The sequence below is a fragment of the Poecile atricapillus genome, chromosome 11, assembly GCF_030490865.1.
Source record: "Poecile atricapillus isolate bPoeAtr1 chromosome 11, bPoeAtr1.hap1, whole genome shotgun sequence".
Classification (NCBI taxonomy): domain Eukaryota; kingdom Metazoa; phylum Chordata; class Aves; order Passeriformes; family Paridae; genus Poecile; species Poecile atricapillus.
Window position 1 is genome coordinate 6,217,592 of NC_081259.1, and position 19,249 is coordinate 6,236,840.

The window sequence follows — 19,249 nt, forward strand, 5'->3', positions numbered from 1 at the left end:
ATTTCAGCTAAAAGCTCTGTTTTTTTAATCCACAGCTGAATTGACATAAAGAGTGTGAGACACATTCATCACCACCGACACACACAGCATTTTCCTCCTCAAATCATGTTCCCTCTGAGCTCCTCCTCATTTTATTGTCTTCCAGGTGTTCAAGTTCCTCCGTTCTGCAAGAATTTAGGACGCCCTTGTTCTCTCCTTTCTCCACTCATTAAACTTCATTTTTCCCTTCCCCAAAACCTGCCTTATCTTCTCTGCCACAACCACTGCTTCACTGGACCTCCCCTCTGAAGGCACTGCACATGCACAGAACACATTCACCCCCACTGTCATTTCTAGCAAACTTTCATCACCATCAGAACCTCCAGCCTGAGCTCTCAGCCCTGCTTTTACTGAGACTTGAGAACTTTCTGGAACAGTCAGAGCACCAGCCCAGCCAGCCAACCTGGGAGAACCAAAGAGATCATCCAGTGAGACAGGACAAGAATGAAAATAGTGTTTTTAATATCATTTACAGCAAACTTACAGTATGTATTTCACATCACATATTTCTAAACTGCTCATCTGGAAAATATAAGCTGCAAAAATACAGAACACAGTACTCAAAATATATCGAGCATGTGGCTTCTCTTTTTTTTTTTTTTTTTTTTTAAGTCAATTGTACAGTGAAACATGTCTTTTTCCAAACCAGGTTTTGGTTTATTTTGGAAGTGCTGCTAAACATCTGAAAAATTACCAGCACAGTTCAAAGACCTTTCTGAGGACCACTTTTGCTTGGGCACTGCAGGAGAGCAGTAACCCTCAGCCCGAGAAGGGGCAGTGGCACGTGGGCTCGTCCAGGTCCCACACAGTGCTGCAGACTATTTGTGGAGATGTTCTGTGCAGGGAGGACCTTCTCCACAACCCACAAATGCTGCTCTGCCCAGGTGACTGTGAAGGACAGCAATGGTATGAGGGACAAACACCACGGACTGGTCTGGTACAGAGGCAGGTAAATTCTCCTCCAGTGCTGTGAACCCTGCACAGAGCTCTGCAGGTGAGTTTCAGTCACAGGTGTGACACACTGCATGGGGTGCTCTTGTTCTCCAACAAGACAATCAGTGTGGAAGCAGCCTCCATGCACTGAGGGAAGATTACACCCACACACCAGCTGCAAACCCTTGTCAGAGGAGTCCTGAGCTTCTGAAGCCCAGAGAAACTCCCACCAACAACCCAGTTAGGAGACACATCAGGATTTGGAGGGCACATGGCAGGCCTGCCTCGGGAAAATGTATCGTTTTCTTTATTTACACTATGGAGAAAGAGAAGGATGGATAAGGGAGTGGGTTAAGGAACAAAATCCCATTATTAGCCAAAACTCCAAGCCCCTCAATCTCTGCCAGAGACACAGAGGAGCTGGTCAAGAACAGAACTCCTTTCCCAATCTGCTTTGAATTTTAAGTTCTCGAGTTTGCTCATCTGTAGCTGCCACTAAGGGCCCTCAGGGGTGGGGAATAACCAGGTTACACAGGCAGGGCATGTGCTGCTGGCCAACCTCTGCAGCAGGAAAACAAGCAAAGAGAGATCAGCCACCAAAACCTCGCTGCCTCTCCACCATGAGTGAGGCATGGCCAAGGACTGGCTGGGCAGTCTCTTCTCATCAAGCACAGCAAGAGCTGCTCTCTTCCTGCCTGTGTAAACTGCCCCCACTCCCTCCCCTCTGGTTTCAGACGGTGCTTGTGTCTCACTTGCACAGGGCAGAAAGAATTTTATAACAGCCTTACTGCAAACACGCCCCATCTAATGCCATTTATGCACTGCTAGCTCACACAACTCCAATGTCCCCATGCTTGGAATGTGATATAAGTACATACAGCAGGGAAAAAAACATTTCTGCAGACTGCATTTGACTTGTATCAAAATCCTAACGAACACCACATTTATTGTACTTTATTTACATGGTAGTCACGTATAATATAATACAATACAGCGTTCCATTTGCAGCGGTAGGCACTATGGGTTTTAAAATGTCACAGCTCTTCCCCTGCTCCATCCCACCCCCTCCTCCCTGCGGGTGTGGTACCAAGAGCTCCCTGTTGTGCGGTCCCAGCGCTGCTCCAGTTTCCCTCTGAACCTGCTCTGGGATGGCTCTTCCCCAAAAGCAGGTGAGGGAAGCTGCTTTCATGTGCTAACGTGGAGACTCCAAAACTTTGGTGGTCACAGACCACTGGCAGCCCTTAGCACTTGTCAGGGGCAGTCATGTGCAGCCTCCTCACCAGGCTTTGCACCAACACACTGTGAAGGCAACGTGGGGCTGTAGCTGAGCTACAGACCCCTAGCACAGGGCATAGGCCACCCGTGATCACAGAGCACCGTTTGGTCCTGCTGCTGTAAGACTTTAGGAGAACGGCTGTGAGTCTCCAAGAAGGATCATCCTCCTCCTCTGATGGGGCAGGAAGGGTCACAGGTGAAGAACAGGGGTCGTTTCTTCCTTTCAAGTTCACAGTTATTGTTGTGAGGCACCAGAAACACAGCACTGTTTGCACTGAGGGGTAAATGCACCGGTGTTTGTGCGATGCCGTACTGCAAGAGAAAACGGGTTCTGGGGGTGAGATATCCGTGGCAGGGAAAGAAGCCTTTTGCTGCCCCACCCACGGGCAGTTCATTTGGGAAGAACTAAGATATGTTAAGCCATGTGCAACTCTCTTGATGCCCGAGAGGTTTCTGCTTCCGATCCAAGAGCTGTGCAAACATCGCAAATAAAATTTACACCACCTGCTTCGCCTCAATACCAATTTGGTTTTGTCTGGGTTCATACCCTTCTCGTGTTTGCTCTCAAATTAGTTTCTCTAAATTACTCAAATGAGTGCTTTAACCAGTAGGAACACTGAGAGAGGCTGAGAATTTCAAGCATCTGTGAGAGAATATTCCTGGAAAGTGGACTGTGAGTTGGAAGCCAGCACTTTGGCTGTCCTGGAATGCTGTGTGTCCAGCGGTGCTCAGCCCACTGGCACTGAGCAAGGATCCTCTTACTCAATTCCTAATCACATTTGAACTAAATATTTTTACTGATGAAAAAATTCCAGCCTAGGGAACTCAGGGAGCAGAAATAACCCATGAGTTTTATGTCCATCCAGAACATCCAGCCCCGTATGAATGACAAGAAAGCTTTTCCAACTCCTCCAGACCACAGATGATATGAAGAAATGACCTTGGAGGCATTTCCTTGGTTTTCTCAGCATTTTGCAAGGAAGAAATAAAAGGGAAAACTCATGTATGAAATTGCTATAAATTATTTTCTGAGTTGCAGCTGACAAGTTTCTTATTGCTTCCTGCCATATGCAGACACCAACTTTGTGTAGAACAAGTACAGCACTACAAACTGCTCAGGGTATGACAAATCTTTTCCTTCTTGGGGCTGGGCATCCTGCTCTGCCACACTTAATCTGAATAAAGTGGGGGAAACATCACAAACTCATCCCATCCCAAACCCCATTTGTTTGATGAATGGTCATTCCATTCATCAAACAAATACAGATTGAAGCAAAGCTTTGACAAGGAAAACAATATAAACACTACAAACATCCTGAAAGTCCTACTCTTGCAGACATCTAAATAGGACTGCTCTGTCCACATGGCTTCTCCTGAATTCCCTGGGTCCTTCTGGAACCAAGAGATGCCCAGAGCCAAAGAGTCAAGGCAAGACTGAAGCTGAAAGAAAAGCAGTCCATGTTCACACTCTGCCCCAGGAAACATCAGTATTGCTTCTGGGCAGGCACAGCTTCCTTCTGCTCCCCTGAATTCAGGGAACAGACAATGGCCAAAGATTTTTGGCATCACTAGTTAATAAAGAAGTACCTCATGTCTAAGAAGTGCTGAAAGGCCATTTTTCAGCAAAGCAATTGTATTAAGACTGAGATTGGCTAGAAATGTCAATGGAATGATAGAAAACATCATTTGCAGCCTAGAAGTTATAGATTTAGGGGATATAAGCAGAACGAACTATAACATTTTGAACATATGTAAAACTAAGTGAGACCTGCTGGCATTCCAGGAAATTTAAACACCACTCAGTAACTCTGGGTACCTTGTATTGACTTGGTATAGCCAAGCTGTGCTTTGCCATCAGGGGAAGGAAGAACTGTGGCTAGAAAAAGGAAGCTGATCGTCAGCCTGGAAGAAAACACCCACAAACCATGGGTCTGGTGGAGGTAGGGCTATCCAGGAGCACAGAAGGGTGGATAATCCCTTCAGAGACACCAAGTGGCTCAGTTACAATGTCCTTTCCTCCTCGGGTCAGTCCCAGCTATCAGGTAAGCACGGCTGAATCTGGGTCACACCAAAAATTCCCATTTAATGAACTGCTGCCTATGTTCCACTGATTGTATCTTGGCTGCCAACAAACCAGGGGAGTCACAGCAGTGGTGTGGGATGCTGGGAGAGGCGAACCCAGATTTAGGTAAGGAAAGCCAGAATCCCTGTTGCAAACAAGAGCAGGTCAGTATTATTGCTTGTAATCAGAGGTGCTCTGCCCTGCGCACAGGAAACTTGTGAGCTTTGCACATATTAATCAGATCTAGAGAGAGAACATCAACAAACCTGCTCCTGTCTGCAAACACAGTTCACATGAAATTACGGGGATAGATGAGCACAGCTGCATTTAAAGGCAGAGCAGGAGTAACTCTGGAAACCCTTGTGAATAAAGAAACAAAGCTGTTATCACAGCAGTCCAGTGAAGCATTTGCATGTGTCTTCTGTACTGACAATTCCCCACGTCACCTGCCAAGAATAAAGCAAACATCACACCAAGAATGCCAAAGTCTGAAGAAAACACCAAGCCAAACACACCCAGCTGTGACAAACTCCCACATGGCAGCAACAGCTGTGGCTGACTTGGGGACTAAAGCTTCACAGTGCTGGTAGGCTTCAGGTTGTTGTGGGCTGGCTGTGGAGTGAAACTGCTGGCTGTGAGTTGGAGTTGCCCTGCTGTGCCCCAGGACCTCATTTACTGAGAAAAAATATGAGTCTGTCTGAGACACAAAGGTGAACCTTAAGCACACTGCCTCCAATGCAATATGATGAACATAAAACTCTGATGGGGATAGGAGGGGATCCAAATCACACTCATTCCCTTAATTTAAATTTTTTTTTTTTTGCAAGGAAAAAGAAGTCGATGTGTCTCAGTCATTTGGAAATACTCCAATCACTTTCCAAATGTCTGCAAACCATCAGCTCAGTCTGGAAGCATTTTGAAGCATAGCTAAGTCAGATAATGGAAGCTAATTCCTCTCTGCATCTTTTCCTTCTCACCTTCTGAGCAAGGTGAGACCCAACCACGATTAACAGAAGCAGCACCGAGGAGTTTAGTGCATCTCAGAGGGGAATGGCAGAGGGAGGTCCCTGTTAGCTGAATTACCAGGAATGGAAGGTTTGTAATATTCAAGTGATAATTCAAGTGATGGACTCTTCAGTCCCACTCTACATCCAAGATGTGCTGATCAAAGTCAGAAAAACAGATGATTTCTATATACATTAAAAGAAGGTTCTGGAAGTCCATCACCTTGTTAACAAGGATGCAGAGAAAACTATTCCAGTGTCGTCTGCACCAATTTTAGATTAGGGTTCCCTTTTCATTCCACTGGGGCTATTCCAAAGTAGGATCTGTGCAAGGGAAAGGAAACCCCAACCTGAAGACATGCAAGGCAACTGGTCAATCCCAGAGAGACTGCAGAATCTCAAGTAGTTTGTTTTTCCCAACATCCCATTCCTTAGCAGGCAGCTACATGGGGAACACAGTGCTTGCAAATGCCAAAAGGACATTTCTGCTGAGACTGAGGTCCTAACAAACCCCTCAATTTCAATGCTCTTGAAAATTAAGAAACAATTTCTGCCACTGGATCTGGACTGCACAGCTCAGACCATGCCCCTGTTTCAGTTCCTGGGAATGGGCATTTTTCTAACTCCATCCTTGTTTTTTAAGTTTCCTGCATGGTTAAGGCAGTTGCAGGATGGAGGCGAAGTGCTGACAGGTGAAGGCCCATAACGCAGTTTGGGAAGAAGGAGGATGTCTGACACTCTTCATTTGTTATTCTGTAACAAAAACTGGGTTGCAGACAAAAATGGCTTGTGGTTCTGAAATCAGAAAAAAATAAAATGCCTGCTGGTGTGGATGAAGTGTTTGGTCTGTGTTTGTTTTCTTTAAACTAAAGCTCTGTTCTTAAATCTGTACCAAAGCACTGACAGCAAAGCCCTTCACAATGCAGGCATCAGACCTAACCCTGGGGAAAAAAAAATAAAAATAAGAGTGGGATGGGAGAAAAGCTTTTCAAAAATCCCATTATGAAAAGAAATAAAATAACAATCATGCAGGAATTTCAAGTTACAGCTTAAAAATAATGTAAGTAACCCCATTCAACTGCATCTCCCACACATAGTAAGAGAAGAGATCAAATGAAAAAAGTAAAGAAAAACAAAAATGAAAATGTTATGTGCCCTGGAATCCTGTTTCCATAACTCCGGTCAAGGGGGACTTTGTACCAACAAACCACAGCTCATGAACACTGGGAGTTTGTTTTACATCATATCAATCAGCATGCTATTCTCCTTCACCTTGCACTTTCAGAGGGGAAAATCATGAAATTGTGAAAGGCGTTATGAAATTTCAAGCAATCAGGCTTTTAGAAAGGTTCTATTCTGTGAAATTTGTGTTCCAGTCTGAAAGTGTGTGTATAGTACAAAATTATGAGCTAACATTTGGAAAGACAGCAGTCTAAGTAATGAATCTGCAGAATGAAGAGAACCGTACAGAATTATTTCAAAGGCTTATACTTGACAATTATATATATTTTATGAGACAGTTATGCACCCTGTGCCTTTTTTGAATTCATTGTTTTATGGATGTAGTATCTCTGTTTTAGCAGATAGGACATACTAAACCAATGTAATGGTCTAAACAGCATCATTTACCACCCAACGTAACAATGGCACTGCATAGCTTAATATTTTTTTTTTCCTTAAACTCCTTCATCAGTCGAGTGAATCTTAATGTGGCTGAAACCCAAGAATTAAATATCTGCAGTTACAATATTTGTTGAGTATTTGGCACAACGGAGTTTATTTGATACAGCTTTTTTTCCTGCCCTTATTGTTGCTGAACATGTAATTCTGTGCATAAGTTGCAAACACACATGTAATGTCAGTCAAGTGGAAGCAGTTTGATACTCCACACCCATATTGCAAAGCCTGGATAGGAGCAAAGTCTGCTAAAAATGTGCTGAACATAAGTGAAAAGTTATCAACCCTCTGTAATTGTGTCAGCTCTGGGGTGTCCACTGCAGCAATGGAAAAGGACTTGGGGAAGATCAGCCCCTCTGCCACCTGCATGGAAGTGACATCCAGCATTTGACTCAACATGCCAGGTTACTCCTCTACACATCCTCAAGTTCACACAACAGCTTCGAAATTCACACAAAAAAGGAAGTTTTAATTACGATGCTAACCCTTAAAGCCCTTCTGACATTTAGTCCATTGGAAACAAGTCTGGTTCCTGGGGAAAAGCTCATCAAATGCTGCCAATTTGCATTGCTTCCCAGCAGGAATGTTTTGGAAAACAAAAATATGCATACAAAATAAGCCTGACCCCCATGCTTCTTGTAATCAGGTGAAAGTTTCCCCACGGTTTTTGCAGGTTTAGGTAAGTCTGCACTGCAAGAGCCAAGCCAAATCTGCTCCTGTATGGATGTTTGTGGGGAGCTGAATGGAAGTTTGAGTTGCTCAGTGCTGGCCAGCCTCTGCTCCCATAACCCAGCCTTCCAGAGGAACACTATTCCCACACGTACAAACAAAATGTGGTATCCAGGAGAGATTATTCCATCTTCCTCACATGGCTTCCACTGAAAGTCAGTGGAATTTCTCTGGTGAAAAATAAAATACCACTTGTGAGGGTTGAAGGATTAAGGTATTCCTCTCATCTTGTACACACACACGCTCACACACTCACACACACACTTTAAAGAAAACATCCACCACACAATTTCTAGATTGCAAATTATATATATATATATATCTTTAAAAACTGGAGAGAACATAAACAGCCTCTCCACATATATATGTATTCACTGAGTCACATAGAATATGAAAAAAACTATATTATGTAAATCATCATATTATCTGTAATTCTCCAACTGACAATTGTTTTTATAGAGACACAGTGCATTCATTCTCTTTTTTAAAAACATATTATGTGTCTTCATTGGCTTGGTAGCATATTAGAATGAAGGCGTATGGATAAAAAATGCAGAGGATTAAACAAACCCCTTGAGTCACATTACGTTTGGGTGAATTAAACAGGATCCTTCCCCAAACTAGCATAAATAAATCCTCCTCATGGAAAAGTGTCAGCGATTTAAGGGTTAACATAGATTTGAAAATAATTTCAAAAAACATCTCATTAGAGGACTACACAGGTAAGTATTTGGAACTCATCCCCCTTTAAAAATGACAGCACGTTTGGCAAGTGTGAGCAAATGTCTTGAACTCTACTGGGTTTGAGATCTGAGCGCAGCTATTCGCAGACAGCCACCAAGCTGCAATCTGCGAATAAGCCTGGGCTGGAAGGACTTGGATACCCCTGACAGCATTGCTCGCCACCGGGAAGGTTTCCAGCAGCTTTCAAGGTATTTATCGTGGACTTGTGGCTGGTGACAGAGTGTGACTGCTGGAAGGACTCCAGCACTGCTCCCTCCTTGCCATCGCAGACGCAGCAGGTTGGAGCAGCACCCAGCCTGGCCAACCCCGCAGGGCTCCACACAGCCCATCTCAACTGGGAAAAAAACCTATTGCTGTTATCACCTTGCTGTTATCACCTTGCTGTTATCAGCTTGCTTTCCCTACACCTCCTGCCCAAGCCTGTGCCGAGCTCTCCGGCGAACCTCTGCCCTCCTTGGAAGCTCGTACTGTCACCAAAGGAGTTGGTACCCAGCCACAAGGGCTCTCTGCTTTCTCCATCACCCTGCAGGATGTCACAAGTGATCCCATTAAAAGATGCTGTCCTCAAGAATCCTGGCCGGGTCTGACTTTGAGAAAAAGACAAAAGTTTCCTGTGGTGCCGACGATGTTTTGCAGTTGTTTCTTCTCTCATTCGTGCTCTCTCCTTGTTTTTATTAAAAAGGACCCTTGTATTATTAATATAGTTCACCCCTCCACAGTCACTATAAAACAGACTCCATATTTTCACACCACTCATGATCTTCAAGGTTATAGATAAATTTTGTCCTATGTGGTTGATTTTGGGGCACCGAGTCCCGCCCCAGATTGTCTAGGGTGAGAGTAGAGGCAAAAAACTCACTAGTGCTGAGACCACCTTCGTGGTTCTTGATGTATCTTTTATAGTTTTTCCTCAAGCACTGCCAGGTGGTTGTGTACAGGATGAATGCAAAGGACTTGAGGGCGATAGCAATGCTGACATACAGGTATCTGTAGACCACGTTGTCATACAGTGCACAGGCTCCTTGCTCGCCGCAGAATGTGCTCCAGAACAGACACGTGGAGTCAATCCCGGCCCCGAAGATCAGCGGTGGTGGGATAAAACCTGCCAAAATAAGAGAGACAAATCATGCTTTTATGATCCCTGTGATAAAGAGAGAGGACGTGACTGCAGTGAGTGGAAAGAGGGTACTTTATCAAGGTTAATAGTCCCAGCTTCAGCCTGTGATTCTAATTTTTGAAGTTCTAAATCAACCTCAATGAAGTTTGTGGATGAGCTTTTAGCTTGGACTTAATGTCTACAGAAGAGATTCCCGCTGATATCAAGATGCAGCAAGGATTTTATTCAAGTTTGAGTGGCTTTTATTAAGCTTCTTGTTTGCCTAATGAGACTAAGTGGAGGGGTAAATGAAAGAGGAGGAGGACAGCCTTTCAGCTCACTCTAGAAACTGGCAATTCTGCACTTCACGGTGTTCATCTGAAGAATCTCAGCATTCCAGTTCAGCACCTAAAATCAGCCTTGGCAATGAGATCCAGTTTTGGACTGTACCCTGACATAGCAAAAGGTTTTCTCTGGATCTAAGGAAAAGAAATAGCCTCTAATAGATGTCAAAGATGCCATCTGAAAAGAAGGGAAAATTTCAGAGTGCCATTAAATGAAATATCACAGCAGGATTCTCCCACAGCCACTGCAGCTAACTACCGATGAGTGTTTCTCAATCATAGTTTGCAGCAGAGCTGCAATCTTAAAGCAAAGTAATCACTCCAAACTCATTTAACTAATAAAGGAAATGTTTTTCTTCGCTACTATCCCCCATCCTGCAGGGACACTGCAGCAACCCCCCATTTCCCATTAGCCTGACGGTGATTAGGACATCCACGTTCCAGCTCTGCACTCCCCAGCCAGTGCACGTGCACCGAGCGTGCAGCACTGGGAGGAAAATGTGAACAATCCACATAATGTAACCATTTCTCTACCTTCTGCTGTATTTATGGGCAGAGGCTAGAAGCAGATAAACGCTGAAAAAAACCCTGATTGATAAAGTCACTGTGGGTTAAGACAGAGAGCAAAGGAGAGCACTGCATCTACTGAAATCCAACAGCAGGCAGGAACAACACCCCCCTGGCAGTATCAATGCATCCGTAGGTGCTGTGATGCCTGAGACTCTATAAATACCTGTGAAAGCAGACACAAGGACTGCAGTTTTTAGACAGGAAAGTGTTTAATCTTGGATCCAGTTTCATCATTAACCTGGATTTCCAGGCTTAAAAAAGATACTTTCCTTCAGCTTGTCACGAGCAAAGTAGTGACATTCATGACATGTATCCTAAGACTACAAATAAATTGGTTGTCTTCACTGTTCCCTGTGGTAACTGAGATCTCTTTATTTTATTTTGTTGATGACTGGAACTCTACAGATTTTGTTTGATCTTCCTTATATGTTGATAAATGCAGGAATTAAGAAAGGCTATATGGGCTTTTGGTACTCATTTTAACCAGTCATTAATAGCACAAATGTAGTAAATAAAACCAGATGATAAGAAAGCAAGACAATCTGTTTGTTAGAAATACTAGTTCCAGTCATCATATCTAAAACCCTGTCTGTGTTCTGGGAAAAAATATCAGCACCAGCTCTTTGTTCATCACTTCAATGACTGGAAAATCCAGGCTGGGTTGGTTCTGCTTCTAAATTAAAAGACAATTTTTTAGCTGAAACTTGTGAGCAACCTGGATTTTAAAAATTCAGCTGGGCTCCTGCCACAAACAAGCAAGAGGCTGTGCTGCAGACTGCAGTTTGTGCGCCCAGTGCTGCTGGATGGCACCTCAGGGGTAACATCCAGATGTGCCAATGACTGAGGAGCCACATTCTTTCTGGAATAACAGAAAACCACATCTGGATCACAATTTGGAGGTGTCAGTCCCTGCCTGTCAACATGCTGAGAGATGTTGATACAAAGCTTTAGAGATGTGCAGGCTGAACTTGAGAGAGAGCTGCCTGCTACCTGCTGGTGTCCACGATAATTTGGCCTGGAAAGTGCTCCTTGTAAGACTTGAGAAAGGACCTGTTTACCTTGAACTCCAAAGCTACTCCCATGTGAATGCAGGCATGTGGAAAAACCTTGAGCAACCAGTGCCTATTTCACATTGCTTTTAGCAGAGGAGAGGACAAGAAACTCACAGGAGCAAGTTGGTGCTCACAACCCCTGAGACAAGGGAGCCAAGGGGTTGCACTGCACACCAGAAACTCCTCCAGAGAGTGAAACACTGTGGGGTTTTGCCATGTTAGAATAAGAAGCAAACAACTTGATTGGAAGAAAAAAAAATCTAAGGAAATGCCCTGGTAAAGCAGAGGCTCTCCTAGGATGCATGCTGAACACCAACAAAGAAAGGATGCATCCAGGATATTAAAGGTCTGAAATTCTTCAGCCATTCCAGACAATTCCATTCTGAACCTGTGGCTCCAATGGCACTGCTTTACTCTCTTCTCTGGGAAACTGCAGTAATGCTTTTATATGAAGATATTGTTAGGCTGCCCTCTCACAGCAGAATTCCTATGAAATGAGTTAATATATGCAGGAGGATACCGGGAGAATTCAGCCATGTTTCATGTTATTACAGCGAATATTAAAGAGAGTCAATCATGTTCTATTTCTTACTGCAAAGTGTTGCAAAAATTTCCGATATATATATATATTTCATAGCAGAAACTGTAGGGCTGCATAAAAAAGGGTGCTTCTGTCTTACTGAAATCTATTAGCTACGATTGCACCTTCGGGTCTCATACCTCTTGCATTTAATTCTCTCTTTTGGTTCAAGAAGCAGCTATTATCACTGTCTTCTTAAGTCAAAGCTTAAAGGTGAACTGAAAAGCTTTTAAAATAAATCAGTAAAGCTATTCTCAAACCTCAGGCTGATAGAGGCAGAATTTGGATACGCTTGCTCATATGGGAAAGTATCTTTCTCTTCATTTTCTGTGCATTCCAGCTACATTGCTGATATGCTTCAGGATGTATTGTCTTATTTCATGGGAATCCCTTAGTGACAGAGCAACATATAAAGATTTGACTTTAAATTCTCACCATGGCTTCTTTATTGGAATGAAAAAAAATAAATCTGTTCAACTTAAGCATACATGCCTGAGCCTGGTTTTAGAGGAATTCAGGATGTTGCTACCTCAGGAGGCTTCTCTCTTTTGAAAGGAAAAAAGAAAAGCTAAAAATCCCTCCCCTTAAGCATTTTTCCTTCGGAAACAACACCCCATAACCATCCTCCTTGCACACTTGCCTGCTGACACTCCACATTCAGCCAGTCACAGCTGAAGTCAGGCCAAAACCCAGGAGCAGCACCAGCAGCTAAAGAAAATGCTGTGTTTGCAAGGCTTGAACCAGAGCTGACCCAGCTCACCCCAGAAACTTCCCTTTGAAGTAAGTTAACCTGATGGAGCTCTTTGTATGAATGCAGTTACTTCACCAAAACCAATGGACATCTAATTGGCTTTACTGTAAACTGGTCTGGCAGCACCATTTCCTGTTCAGCTTAAGGGGAATAAGGTGTTAAAACAGTAAGTAAAAAAATGAGGTCACTTATTCAAAGCAATGTCTGATACTGCTGGATTTTCAGTCTTGTACTCCCAGTGTCTTGCTGTAGCCTAAGAGATGGCACTTAAGTCTACAGTTCCTTCCTCTGGGACCAAGGGAGCCATGCAGGGAAGGTGCTCTCTGTGCCCTGCTAAAAAAAGTAGATTCCACTCCCACAACATGCAGAAACCCTGGGCATGAGATGGTCCCACACCATGATGGATCAGAGGATTTTGCCCTGAATCACTGAGACTAATGAGCTGAAACAGAAGAGCTTTAAAAAAGGAGCCACCTCTGCCAGAAGGGAAAAAAGCCACCCAGAAACAAGCAGCAGCCTGGTATGCTCCCTTTAATTCATACATGAGGAGAACATACCGGTCCAGAGGAGGAGCCATATTCAATTTAATGGGATAATAACCCACAGGAGGAAACAGGGACTCAGCTTGTCTCATTTTCCAGGTTTTCCTTCTGAGACACCCAAAGGAAGGGGCAAACCCACGTTGTAACACAGGTCCTGTCCCTCAAAGGAGGATGAAAATCCACATCCGTCTACTTCAGCAATATGGAATACAGCAGTAATTCTGCAAGCTGCTGACACGTTAATAACAGCTACAGAAGAGAAACTGCTTGTGTGGGACCATGGGAGAAACAGTCATTTCTCATGCAACACTGCATTTTCTTCCATTAGCACAACACAAATAGCAGGAAAAGTGCCTTCAGGAGCCTTGATGTGACATCCCTCAAGGAGAGGGCTTGGACCCCAGTGAGCTGGACCCCACTCGCGACAACTACAGGGAGTAGAAATCAACTTCTGCATGTTAAAAATGGAGTGTTCCATGAAGCAACAAAGGTTGGGAGAGAAGGACATACAACTTTTGTACCTACCTAGCAACCGGAGCAGCAGGAAAAGCACCCCCAGAGCGTAAGACTTGAGTTCGGGGCTCACGGTTCTGCAGGGAGGAAGGAGGGAGGGAGAGAGAGAGAGAGAAATCGATTTCTGTTGTTCTGCTTTGATTAACACACCCCGTGGCCATTCTGTGCTGTCAGCCAGGATGCCACCAGCACCTCTTCAAAAAGCCATTAATGGGGCTTTTCTTCTGCCTTCTCCTGAACTGCCTACAGCCCCAAAAGTAATTGCATTGGTGATAGGTTCAGGAATTATCCAAGTCATTAATAACAACAGCTAATGTTGTCATTGGATGGGGAAAAATGGAATTCCCATCTCATTAAATCATTGTTTACAAGCTCCCTATCATGTTTTCAAGGCTCCAGATGTTGACAGCTGAAGGGAGAGAAAACTTTTGGTTCTGAAACTCCCCAGACTATTAGGAACAAGAGAGGGAGGGAGGATGGTGACCAAAAGGTTCAGTCAGCCTGTTGATTCAGTGAGGAAGTGCTCAGCACTAGTTTTCATGCACGTGACTTCAGCATGCCACTTCTTTTATCTTGGGAAGACAGTGTTTGCAGCGTCTTCTGCTATGAACACAACCACTACTGCATTAAGAGTTACCCTTCAAAGGCACTTTAAAAGAACATTCATGGCAGGGGTGGTTCTCTGTGTAAATGCACTGGAGGGGCATCAGTCAAAACTGATAAAACAAAACCAGTAAGAGCTTTTAAGTTAAGAGAAGACCCTTCTGATCACCCGTCCTGCTCTCAGACATTCATGGGCCATGTAATACCACACCATGACTTCTGCACGAAGCCTGTGACCTCGGCATGATTTTCAGCAGTTTTCAGGCAGACCCACACTCTTTATATAAAGCCTTTATGCCAGGAATTATATGACCTTGGAAAAATGGCCCAATGGTTAATGGCTTGGATCAAATAGGATTCTACAGTTGGGTGGTAAATGAAGGAAACAGAATTAAAAGTTTATTTTAATGAAAAAATAGATTATCACATAGGATATTCACAGGGGGCTTTTAATTGGTAGAGGAGTCCTTCCATCCACTTTTCTGTATCTAAGACCAAAGTCAATCCCCACACCTTAGGCTGGAGTGAAAATTGCCACTTGGAGACATCTCCTTTCCTCACTGACTACAGCAGTGACCAAATGACTCAGACAAGACATTTAATTTGTAGACACTGAGTCCACTTTTAAATAGTCACGGGAGCTGCCAGTGTTACTTGTCACTGCTCTGGACACCAAGGACACATTCATATGCCACAACTTTCTTTAAGCCATGGAAGATGGCAGTTGCAAGGGAGCACGAGGTGGTATCTGGCTCAGAGCTCTCCCCTGTACATTTGGTAGCTATCAGTGATTCTGAGTGAAATTATAAATCTGGATGTGTGAATTGTTTATTTCCTACAGCTCTGAACTGACTATGTTTAATCTTCCCTTTGCTTTTCTTATTCCTTGGTATTCTTCTTCCTGGCTGGGATTATCTCATTTGAAGGCAACACTAAGATATCTCCATGCAGGATCCTAAAGGTGCTGGCAGCTTCCTTGAACAAAGAACTCTTCAAACTTCAAATTGCTTTTGTCACAATATTTATCATGAGGAATTTGATTTCCCTTTAGCTACGGGAGATGCAAAGAGAGAAATGAACTAGTAGGTGGAATATCTCATTTTGTATCCTGCAGGGAGACATGCCCTCACAGAGCTGTTCTGTCCAAAATCCACTCAAGAGTGTGTTTCTGATACAGACCTTATTGATTGAATTTTATTGGAATTTTCCAGGCAGCAGAATGGATCTGCTATTTATGCCTCTGGTTATTATTCTCAGTAAGTGACAGCTTGGACAGCTAAGTAATTCTGGATAAATGTGGGCTTAGATATTATATGTATATCATGAAGTGTTCCATAAGTCTGGAAATAACACAAGGTCAGTTATTTGAATAAGCTGCTTTTGCCCACCTATTCACATTGGTTTAACTCAGATGTGTCCTTCAGACTTCCAGGTTCCTTATGCTCTTGGACTTGGTCCAGGGTGAGAGAAGTTAAACTCCAGTCAGGGAGGTATTCACCAAAGCTAGTCTTTGCCACAGCTTTTCATTCTTCTGTGGTTTCTATGGTCTCCAGACTATCTAAAGATGAGTCTAAGCCTCTCTCTCTAAGCCATTACATGCTGAGAACATGGGGTGGCAATTCTGCCTCTCTCCTGATGCAGCTGTAACTTCCTTACTACCTGGGCTGGAAACTTCACATCTCTATTTCCATGTTAATCCCAGGAAAACAACCCCTGCCACCATTCTCTGCAACATCCCTGCAGGAATCTCATCTGTTTGGGGGCCCAGTTCCACCTCACTCCCTCTACCAAAGGAGAGCTCAAGCAGTTCATTTTCTCTCCAGCAGCTCCACACTGCAGGCCCTGAACTGGGGCCATGCCATGGCTAAACCAGGCACTACCAAGTGAAAAAAAAGTGGCTTAGGGAGGAAATGGCTTGAATGGAGGTTCAGTTTGAAGTCATTGGTCTGGGGACAGTGAGTTCAGTGTAAAAGGCAGAGGCCAGGAGCTGTGTGGGACCCTCAGCTCCCCACTGTGCCCTAGGGTTCCTCCTGCCCTGATCCCATGCCAAGAGTGGCCCCACCTGATGATGGCCAATCTTTTGTCCTTTGTCCCCTTGATGCATTAATGCATCTCCTACTCCGATCCTTTGCAGTACCTACCATCACTTTGGTGAGTGTAAGGAAAAAGCGATGGTGAGGAGGAAGACTGTTAGAGGGAGGGTGTTTGTGGAGGAGCAGCCCCTGTACTCAGCTGCCTCCACCTTGTTCCATCCTGATGAGGATGTGACTGATGGCCCTACTTGGTGAGAGTGATGACTGAAGCCCCAGTGATGAGGATGTGACTGAAGCCCCAGTGATGAGGATGTGACTGAAGGCCCAGTGATGAGGATGTGACTGAAGGCCCAGTGATGAGGATATGACTGAAGGCCCAGTGATGAGGATGTGACTGAAGGCCCAGTGATGAGGATGTGACTGAAGCCCCAGTGATGAGGATGTGACTGAAGGCCCAGTGATGAGGATATGACTGAAGGCCCAGTGATGAGGATATGACTGAAGCCCCAGTGATGAGGATGTGACTGAAGCCCCAGTGATGAGGATGTGACTGAAGGCCCAGTGATGAGGATGTGACTGAAGCCCCAGTGATGAGGATGTGACTGAAGCCCCAGTGATGAGGATGTGACTGAAGGCCCAGTGATGAGGATGTGACTGAAGGCCCAGTGATGAGGATGTGACTGAAGCCCTACCTGATGAGGATGATGACTGAGGGTGTCTGTGCCATGGCCCCGATCATGCTGCAGACACACATCACGCACAGGAATGTCAGGAAGGCCTCTTCGCACCCAGGGCTGGGGCATTTGCCAGGAACGACGGTGGCGTTTTCGGCAGGGACCGAGGTGAGGCACGAACAGCCACTGAGGTTCTGCAGAGGAGCACAAGGAGTCAGGAGAAGGGAGAGCTGCAATCCCCACTGCTGCCCTCTGTAACAGGGCTTGTCAGCAGCAACGCCTAATCCTCTAATGGTCAATTAAATAACTCCTAAGTGCTCGTTGTGGGGGGTTTGGAAAGAATTTCAGGAGTGTCAGAGCTGACGCATGTTGCCAGCAAGGGAAAGCTGTCCCTTGGCTTGTTTCTTTTCTTCTGCTCCTTTCAAGTCTCTCCCATAAATGTCACCGCAACAAAATTATTACCGAGTTCTACCTCTTTGGAGAAGAATAAAGAAACAATCTGTGTCTCTGTGACAAAAAAGATCCCCCCATTATGGTTCTAATTACTTTCTTATTTACCTCCGTCCTCTTGGCTGTTGCAATTAAACTGAAGTACATTAAATGCAGGTAAATCTGCAGCCCTGTTCTTGGCTGCAGGTTCAGGGCCTGCTTCCAGCACCTCAAACCCTGGGAAGGAGCCACCCACGGTGGGTGCTGCAGCTCACCCAGAGCTCAGCTACCACAGCCTGGCAGCATGGATGCTGCTGGACTCCACTCCAGGGCTAATAAACGACATCTGGTTCAGAGGGATCTGTGTCGAGCTAAAAGCTCAAGTCAAGCGAGATAAACTTTATCAATATGTGATCAGAAGGAGGGTGGAATGACTGCATTTTGCTTTGATCTCTCCAGCAAGTGGAGGATGTGAAAAGAAGCTTTGTTTGCCAGTCACAGATTTAAGGATTTTTTTTCCCCCCTATTTTCCAACTCGCCCTCCTGAATTTCTGAGAGAAGGATGTCAGTGCAATTAAGGCACTCCGTACTACCAAGAAAACCCTTAACCAATACAGAAAGAAACAGTCATTAATGATTCATGTCTTGTCTTCACAAGCCTGCTGGGTTTGCAGGTCACATGTTTGTATGAGGAGTAACGTCATAAAATATAACATATTGAAAAGCAGCTGAGCCTCCTCCCTTTGCCCTATACCACGTGCAAGCAGAAATTCCTGTGCTTTTCTGCAAAAGGAGTCCCCTTAGGACCATACAAAAGCACTTTCTGGTTCACAGCCTCCAAAGATAAGGATCAGCAGGGATACTACTCCAGCCTTTCTGACACCAATCTCTTTCTTCTGCATAAGAGTCAAATCATTTTTTTCCAACTAAGTGCACAGAAGGTAAGAGAGACTGTGGTGCAGGACTCCAGGAGAGCTGAAGCAGACATGCAGGTGCCTTTCTGCTGGCAAGCAGTAATTAACATAACAAATTCCTGTGCTGTGAGTTAGAAGTTGACACCTGAAGGCTCCAGAATGGTGATGATTAGCACCACTGAGGTGGTATTTGCACAGACAACAGGAATTTGTAGTTCCTGGCTCTTACTGCATTGCTAGCCACCAGCCTGGACAAGGCCCTGTGGATCAAAACCTATGTAAATCTAGAAAAGTATATACCTGCAACTGAATAAACCTTGGACAAAATTCCCATCACAGCGAACACACAGAATTTGGTGTTTATTTCCCAAGGGCTCTCATCAAGGGACAGAAAGTACCTGTTTTGGGCAGTGGTGGGGCAGACTGTCCTCCCACTGGTGTGAATTCTTACAAAGCACAAGGCAGATCCTACCTTCACTGCCTGAAAATTTGTCCCTCAATCCACTTTTTCAGCCACTTTGCTTCAAGGTGCTGGCCCGAAGGAGTGTGAGTGGTTTGTACCAACTACATCAGCTTGCTTAGCACTGCACCTCATCCTTACCTGGGAGATCTTTGATCTTTTATTACTGACACAGTATGTAACTCACAGACATCAAACAAGGGAACATCAAAGACGGAGTTACAA

At 44.5% G+C, this 19,249-nt stretch overlaps 1 protein-coding gene across 1 annotated transcript in view; it reads right to left on the reverse strand.

Annotated features, from left to right (window-relative positions):
- Positions 1-485: 485 nt before the first annotated feature.
- SLCO3A1 (solute carrier organic anion transporter family member 3A1) overlaps positions 486-19,249 on the reverse strand; it is a 138,895-nt gene continuing 120,131 nt past the window's right edge. The window contains exons 8-10 of the mRNA XM_058846966.1: positions 17,240-17,415; positions 13,924-13,988; positions 486-9,565 (exon numbers count right to left, since the gene is read on the reverse strand). Of these exons, the coding sequence (XP_058702949.1) occupies positions 9,186-9,565; positions 13,924-13,988; positions 17,240-17,415 (621 nt within the window). The 3' untranslated portion in view covers positions 486-9,185. The remainder of the gene's footprint in view (positions 9,566-13,923; positions 13,989-17,239; positions 17,416-19,249) is intronic.